This window comes from Pyrus communis, chromosome 2 (assembly GCF_963583255.1).
Source record: "Pyrus communis chromosome 2, drPyrComm1.1, whole genome shotgun sequence".
In the NCBI taxonomy this organism is placed as follows: Eukaryota; Viridiplantae; Streptophyta; class Magnoliopsida; order Rosales; family Rosaceae; genus Pyrus; species Pyrus communis.
The window spans coordinates 5,073,005-5,081,848 of record NC_084804.1 but is presented as its reverse complement, the minus strand read 5'-3'; the positions used below and the strand labels follow the sequence as shown (position 1 = coordinate 5,081,848).

The following is an 8,844-nucleotide window of genomic DNA, read 5'->3' as shown; positions in this document are numbered from 1 at the left end:
AAACTCAAATTCTGATAGTGCTGCTGCACAATCATCTGAAATCAATGCAAACTCAAATTCTGACAGTACTGCTGCACAATCATCATCCTAATTAGCAATACTTTTCTTTTAATTAAGGAATAATAATATTATTAAACATGTTTAATCCCACATCCAAAAAATAATAATTTGCCAATGTACTTCTCCACCCCTTAATTTTGTAAAGTAAAATTCTTTTTAGTTACTAATCACATCGTTACGCTACCTTGTGATCAAAATTTGCACAAAATAGAAAACGAAGTTCGCTTGATTTAAAAATTTATTTAGGAGGGTGTTGTTGAATATTAATCCATGATATTATTATTTTGACATTAAATGGGATGAGCATGAAGGAACGATAGATTTGACAATTCCTCTCGCCTTGAGAAACCAAATCCACTCACGTTTCTTTATTTTCTTATACGGATGCGTACCTCTTTTGTCTTCACCCCTTCCCCATCATTGTTTAATACTTTTTTTCTCGAATCACTCCTGTCACTCTGATCACTCTCTTTGTTTGTTCACTGAAAAATAGTATATAAGGATCCAAGTGGGATTTTGAGTTTTGATTTTTCTCTCTTTTCTCTTTAGCCACCCTCTTCTGCAGCTCCTCTTTGTTCCTGCAATCACACAAGGTGTGTTCTTTGCACTCTTTGATTATTTGTTTAGATTATTTCATTGAATTTCGACATGGGTTTTGATCAAAATCATGTATGATGTATTGAAAATGAAATCTTTTCTGATTGTTGTATCGAAATCAATGTTTTTCTTTCTTTTTTGCCAATCATGTGTTTGATTTTTTTTATTCTTCTGAAGTGATGCAGTAGAATTTGAGACATGAGTGCAACAAAGTTTGATTTTTTGAATCCGATATGTGTTTGGATTGTTGGGTTATTGTTAGATTTGTTCAAGCTTAATCCTGATTTTTTTTATTAGTGGGACTAATCAGAAGTTTAATGAACATAACAAGCCACATCAGTCTAGTCTCAGGATATGGATCACTAGTCAGAGCTTATGAGTTTGATCGTTCATAGCCCTACTGCTCTACATCTGTTATTGTAAATGCTTGGGATACCGTCACCCTTCTCCGTTGCATGTAAGTTCTTCTCCAATTTAAGATGTCCCAAGAATGTGTTCAACTTGGGGATCACATCCCCTGCAGTTAAAATTTGAGACTTGGAAACTTGGATGCCACTGGTTTCTGGTTGGACTGGTGTAGGTTTAGGGTTTAAGGGAAATAATGAATGTCGATGGTTCATAGTTTCTATAACTTAAAAATTAGGATTGCTTTTTCGGTCAATTGCTTGATTCTCTGAATTTGAAAGAATCCGACATAACATGATATTCGAGTGATTTTCATTCACTAATACTGTGGAGATAGCATAAACAAATTGCAGAGATGGGGATAACCAATGTTTCTGAGTATGAAGCTATTGCGAAGGAGAAATTGCCAAAGATGGTTTATGACTACTATGCATCAGGTGCAGAAGATGAATGGACTCTCAAGGAGAACAAACGCGCATTTTCGCGGATTTTGTAAGCCTTATCTTGCTTTTGGGTTTGGCCAATCATCTCGAAAGTAGTTCCTTTTGTTTTTTGATTTTTCTGGGTAGATTTCATTCATCATAAGAAAATTTTCAATTGAAGCTATTTACTGAACTTGTGTATTTCTTATCAGATTTCGACCTCGTATTCTTGTAGATGTAAGCAAGATAGACTTGAGAACAACTGTTTTGGGCTTCAATATTTCGATGCCAATTATGATTGCGCCCACAGCCATGCAGAAGATGGCTCATCCTGAAGGTATAAACCCCTTTTGTAAAAGGGTACTTTCTTGTTTATTTATACTCTTCTGTGACATACAACTATATAAGTTGCAACATTTATAACTCAAACAGCAATTGGAATTACCATCAATGCCTTTCAGTTGTTGAATCGGCTCAAAGCTGGTTAAAGTTTCTCTTTGTCAAGTTTTTCTTATTAAGCAGAGATTGGCTAAATTTAATTTGTAATTCTCAATCAGGAGAGTTTGCAACGGCAAGAGCAGCATCTGCAGCTGACACAATTATGGTATGGCTTAGAACCATCCAGTTATTTTTCTAAAACTGAATTCTGTTTTCTTATAACAGTTTCTTTAACATTAGATTGTATCAACAATTTCAACTTATGTACGCAATTTTGGTTGTTGTAGACACTGTCATCTTGGTCTACTTCCAGTATCGAAGAGGTTGCGTCAACAGGACCTGGCATTCGCTTTTTCCAACTCTATGTGAGTTTAAAATTTATCCCTCTATTTTTTTCTGCTACTTTCTTTCTTATTCTTTTATTTTCTATTTGGCTAATTTCACTCATTTAACACGCGGTGTTAGATAAGCTCTAGTGCTGAGAGAAATTTCATTCACGTAACGTTTTTGTTGAAAGCTTGGTTACAATTTAACGAACTAAACTTGTTCCCTCAAACAGACTTCCTTATAATTTCAAGGTGACTTTAAAAGTTGAAGTGAGTTCTTTGTCCTCCAATTAAGTGACCTCTGTCTCTAATTCGCTATATAGAAGTTAATTAAGGCCTGAAACAAATATTTACTTTCAAGGTTCTCATTTGTCATGTGTTGTTAACCTTATCAGTGATTGATGTGCTTCTTTTTAGGTGTACAAAGACAGAAATATGGTTGCACAGCTTGTAAAAAGAGCCGAGAGGGCCGGTTTTAAGGCAATAGCTCTTACTGTGGACACTCCGAGGCTTGGACGCCGAGAGGCTGATATTAAGAACAGGTGGGCATTGATTCAAGAATGGTATTTGTAAAGGAAAGTGTTATTGACACTCCAAAAATCTCATTCTACACTCCTCAGTAGTGTATTTTTCTTTCCAAATATAGAAAGTTTGGAGTGTAGAATGAGATTTTTGGAATGCCAATAACAAGTCCCTCTGTAAAACTAAGAAAGATAGTTACTAGAAACATTTTAGGTTGTTTCATTACGAATTGAAATCTCATTTAAGGTCTTCAACAGATTTGTATTGCCACCAAACTTAACATTGAAGAACTTTGAGGATTTGGTTCGTGGAAAGATGGATAAGGTGGGTGACTAACCTGTATGACTTTCAATATCAGACAAGTATAGGTAACTTAATTTTAACGCATACATTTCTTAACTTTTTGGTGATCAAATTTTAGACCAATGATTCTGGACTTGCATCATATGTTGCTGGACAAACTGACCAGTCTCTCAGCTGGAAGGTAAGATGGTTGCTTCAATATGTGATTCTTCAAACAATAAATCTGAAGTAAGATTTCACGCGGTATTTTTCGCCACATTCACAGGATATACAGTGGCTTCAGACAATCACCAAATTACCAATTCTGGTTAAGGGTGTAATTACTGCCGAGGATGGTAAGCAACCATATCCCTTACTCCACATTCCAATAGAAATCCAACTCCCCAGCTTGGTCTATTATTGAAAGTTTATGACAAATTAACTATATATGTGCTGAAAAATGTAGCACGACTAGCCATACAATATGGAGCTGCAGGAATTATCGTCTCCAACCATGGAGCTCGTCAACTTGATTATCTCCCTGCAACTATTATGGCTCTGGAAGAGGTACATTCGCTTCATATATTCTGCTTTTATCAATTTGTTAAATGCTTAGTGTTCTGAAATTGTTGAGTATTCTCTCAACAATTCATATTCTTGAAACTCTAGTCATTCTAAATTCCAAGCCACTTTCTTTGCTGTATAGAGCTGTAACTAGTAATTTTCTGAAATTATGGTTTTGTTGTAACGGCTTATAGGTCGTTAAAGCTGCACGAGGCCAAATTCCTGTGTTTTTGGATGGTGGAGTAACGCGAGGCACGGATGTTTTTAAAGCTCTGGCTCTTGGTGCATCCGGCATATTTGTGAGTAAAGCTTATGTTACTTGACACTAAATAAGATACTGCAACTGTAATTCATTCAGTTGCCTGCAGCCTTTAATATCTGTTTATATTAAAGCAACGAATCTAAAACAATGCCCTTAACCTACAATTTCTAATCTGATACTTAAGAACCTCAATTTTGCTTATAAGTATTTATTCATTTTGTATTCCCTCTGTTCAAATTTCAGATTGGTAGACCGGTGGTGTTCGCATTAGCGGCAGATGGCGAGGCTGGTGTAAGGAAAGTTCTTCAAATGCTTCGTGACGAATTTGAGCTAACCATGGCATTAAGTGGTTGCCGTTCGCTGAAGGAGATCACACGCAACCACATTGTAACTGAATGGGATCGTCCTCGTGTTGCACCTAGATTATAAGAAGGCCACGATTCTTTTTCGTGGATTGATACGATGAACTACTAAAAGTTTCCTGTCTTGAACGTTTAAGAAAATAATATTTGAGAACTCAAACTTCTGTATTGGTTCAGAAAAATATATCTGAGAACTCAACTTCTGCATTGGGGATCAAATGGTAGTCAATAAAGAGCTTCTACTTGGTTATCTTCAAACCAATATTAATTGGTTTAAATTCTGCTTCTGAACCGAATCTATCATGCTTGGTCATGTGTTTTATTTCTCTGCTTCCACATGACACCGTGTGATTAGTTTCAGTTCTTTGCTTCCACATGACATTGCATGGTTGATTTGAGATTTCCCGTCATTAGCATGAAATACCCCATCATTCACATTTGAGTTAGCATGTAAGTTCGTCTACTTTCCTCTTCTTTTTGCCGTGATGATATTATAAGCCAAAAGGGAGAGACATATAGTATGAATTCCTTATTTGAATGCTAGTGGTAGGAAGCTGAAAATCCCCATTACCATGTGACTTAACAAAAACTGCCAGGAAACTATCCAAGCAATTTCGTGCGAAAGACACCCATTTCCATCTTTTCTTTAGCTCCAATACCATTTGACCATTTTTTTTTTTTTCATTTAGCTTATAAGGAAAGATTTTTCAATGTTAGGCTAAAATTGACATGATGTTGTTCAAGACCATAGGTCAATTTACAACTACATATATGCAACATCCATCTTTGATTGTTAAAAAAAGCGTTGGAGGGTGTAAAGTCTCCACACAAAAAAACTGTTGAATATAAGTTTCACATCCGGAATTTGAAAAAATAAAATACTATATATAAGTGTATGATTTTTATTTTATTGACACCGAGCTATTTTGTGATAAAATTCAACACCTAGTAATAAGTGTTAAATTTTTATTTTATTCAACACCTATTTTGGAACAATGTTAATGTAGTTAGGGGTGACAAAATAAAATCTAACTTATATTCATCGTTACATTACTACTTACGTCAAGGCCTTTATATAAAAACATGTTAATTGTGCTTATTTTCTTATTTGGTTATCATCCAACGAAATTAGTGAACCATTTGAAATTGGTATAGTTTTTGAATTTTTCAAAACATGTACTCCAATAGTTGATTTATTTGTATCAACGAAAAAAGGTGTATTTGCCATAATGTACATAATCTTCTCTCCCGCATCAGTAGAAAAACATGTTTGTGCGACGGAATCTTGCGCGACGGAGAAAATTTTGTCGCGCAAAGTCCGTTTGCGCGACGTATAACACAAAACGTCGCGCAAACTGACTTTGCGCGACGGCACTTTGCGCGACGACGAACGCGTTGCTCAAAACGCCTTTGCGCGACATAGGTGAACATACGTCGCGCAAAGCAGTTTTGCGCGACGCCGTCATTCGTCGCCAAACTTTTGGCGCCAAACGAAAAAGGATGTACGGCTTCTTTCGTTGACTTTGCGCGACGCAGGTGGGCATGCGTCGCGCAAAGATGTTTTGCGCGACGTATGACCACCTGCGTCGCGCAAAACATCTTTGCGCGACGTATGCCCACCTGCGTCGCGCAAAGTCAACGATTTTTTTTATTTCATTTGATTAGTTTGGGAGGCAGAAACTGCAAACCCAGTTGCAGCAGCTACCTCCGTCTTCCATCTCTCTCTTCAAAATCGTCTACCAGATCAGGTTTGAATTGATATTAATTCTTTATGTTTTTTCGATTGCAATCCTTTCCTTGCTCTTAAACATGATGTAAACTGAATTAATAATATGTAGATCCTTCATGTGATTCATTTACGAAATTGAAATTGTAAAATCAAGGGAGATAACTATCTTGTTGATTTTCTTTTTCTCTATACACCAGGTAGTTCCAACAATACTTTAACTAGTAAATGTGCTTTGAAAAATATTGTGTTACTAACCTTGTTTCTACTAGTGCTCTTAGCATATGAGTATTTCTAGGATCCTTTCCATGTTGTTAATACCAAAAATTAAGGAACTTATCTACCAGAAAGTAGTCATAGTATATGAGATAGACATTCATTTAATGCATATAAAAACTATGAACTTAATACAAATATTGTGTTCTTATATTAAATAAAAATGCTGAAAAAATGAATTTGAGGAGGAAACATGTAACATTATATATTATCAATCGTGTGTGGCTTAGAAGCTTCTTTAGCTTACATACAGAAAGTTGAGCTAAAACATTATCACCTAACTAACATTGTTGTTGATTTTTGCTATATATGTTGCTATTTGCAAGTGTTAGTGTTGTGGTGGGAAAAGATATGAGAGTTGATTGGACAAAACCAACGAATTTAAATTTGAATGCAAATATAATTGCTTAACCCGGATTGAACATTGGACAAATACATATGACGACTGGAGAAGTTTGAACTCTAGCAACCAAAGGCGCTACAAGAATCTTATGCATACGATATATTTTTGGAAAGTGATTTCTACGCACATTATAAACTCCTATTTATTTATGGCCAATTATAAACTGAATAAATTAGAAAATTTTCAAACTAATCATATAATACTCAATTGTAAACCATAAGGCACATAGTTCTACTTCCTCATGATTGAGAGTTGAGATACATATAAACACTAACTCATCTTTTAAACTTCCATTTTCAATTTGTTAATTTATGTATACGTTCATATATTTGTCTCGTTACTTGATCTCTGAATGTTTGTTTTTTGCAATTTTTGGCGTATGCGATCTCGAAGCATATATAAACAAGTTTGACGGTTGGATCGTTGAAATTAGTTTCGTAGGATGTGTATCACATCAAAACGATAGATTCACTAACACTTAAGAGTTTATTTACACTTTCATCAAGTATAACATAAGATTTTGTGGTATCTACTAGTGTAAATATTTTAAATAGAAGATCGAATTCATTCATTGTATTTGTTTAGGATCAAGGAGTGTAGCTGTAAAAAATCATCAAAATCGGAGTTAAAATAACCGTTAAATCGTGATTTTTCGTTTATAACCGTCGAAAAGTTTTGTCTTATTACTTGATCTCAGAATGTTTGTTTTTTGTAATTTTTGGCGTATGCGATCTTGAAGCATATATAAACAAGTTTGACGGTTGGATCGTTGAAATTAGTTTCTAAGCTGCATATCCCATCAAAACGATAGATTCACTAACACTTAAGAGTTTATTTATACTTTCATCAAGTATAACATAAGATTTTGTGGTATCCACTAGTGTAAATATTTTAAATTGAAGATCGAATTCATTCATTGTATTTATATAAGGTCAATGAGTGTAGCTGTAAAAAATCATCAAAATCAAAGTTAAAATAACCGTTAAATCGTGATTTTTCATTTATAACCGTCGAAAAGTTTTGTCTCGTTACTTGATCTCTGAATGTTTGTTTTTTGCAATTTTTGGTGTACACGATCTCGAAGCATATACAAACAACTTTGACGGTTTGATCGTTAAAACTAGTTTCGTACAATGAGTATCACATCAAAACATTAGATTCACTAACATTTGGAGTTTATTTATACTTTCATCAAGTATAACATAAGATTTTGTGGTATCCACTTGTGTAAACATTTTAAATTGACGATCAAATTTGTTTATTGTATTCATATAGGATCAAGGAGTGTAGCTGTAAAAAATCATCAAAATTGGAGTTAAAATAACCGTTAAATCGTGCTTTTTCGTTTATAATCGTCAAAAAGTTTTGTCCCGTTACTTGATCTCTGCATGTTTGTTTTTTGCGATTTTTGGCTGATGCGATCTCGAAGCATATAGAAACAAGTTTGACGGTTGGATCTTTGAAACTAGTTTCATACGATGCTTTTCTTATGAAGTTCAACCGTATATATATTTACTAAGTAGATTTTTATTTATTTATTTATTTCGTACTTATAATACTTAAGAGATTGACTGATATATATGAAAAAAAAAGTTATTGTGGGTTTTTGTTAGAAAAATATATTATTGTGGGGTTTATGTTTAAAAAAATTTGAATTTGAAAGGAGGAAAGTCACATTTTCGGTAATTTTCATAATACTTTTTTTTTTCCAATTAAATACTTTGCGTGACGCCTTAGTATGATCGTCGTGCAAAACAACTTTGCGCGACGTCGAATTAAACACCTACGTCGCGCAAGGTATGATAATTTTGGCGGTATAATAGTGAAAAATAGGCGCTTTTTTTCAATTTTTCCAAAATTTTCCACTTTGCCCTCTTTATCTCCCTCAATTCGAACCCAAATGACAGCCCTTCTTTATCTCCCTCTCCTCCTTCTATTCAAACCTAACCCAACTGAACCCTCCTCCTTCTATTCGAACATAACCCAGAAATCTTGAACCATCCTCCTTCGATTTTCCTTGCTGCTCCCCACGTCTTCATCGTGCACCTTTTCGTTGGATTTTCTTCCCCCTATAGTGTTATACACGTGTTGCTCATCGTGGAGGGGAAGAAACATGGAAAAGCTGGCTCTTCCATTTGCTTCCACAGATTTCTCGAGCTCTCTCTCAAGCTCCGAATCGTTGGCCTCCGCGAGAAGGTA

General features: G+C 34.9%; 1 protein-coding gene across 3 annotated transcripts; it reads left to right on the top strand.

The window, feature by feature from the left end:
* The first annotated feature begins 393 nt into the window (after positions 1-393).
* Positions 394-4,490, top strand: LOC137726044 (glycolate oxidase 1-like). 3 transcript variants are annotated; one of them, XM_068464902.1, is made up of 12 exons: positions 394-653; positions 1,400-1,554; positions 1,697-1,821; positions 2,042-2,088; positions 2,210-2,287; positions 2,666-2,790; positions 3,028-3,094; positions 3,192-3,254; positions 3,339-3,408; positions 3,519-3,619; positions 3,811-3,915; positions 4,122-4,490. In XM_068464902.1, exons 2-12 carry the CDS (start codon positions 1,418-1,420, stop codon positions 4,305-4,307), a joined length of 1,104 nt encoding a protein of 367 aa, XP_068321003.1. In that variant the 5' UTR covers positions 394-653; positions 1,400-1,417; the 3' UTR covers positions 4,308-4,490. The 3 variants fall into 3 exon arrangements, with proteins under 3 accessions (XP_068321003.1, XP_068321004.1, XP_068321002.1); XM_068464903.1 differs by having other exon boundaries at positions 1,396-1,554; XM_068464901.1 differs by having other exon boundaries at positions 396-653; positions 1,416-1,554.
* Positions 4,491-8,844: the final 4,354 nt, after the last annotated feature.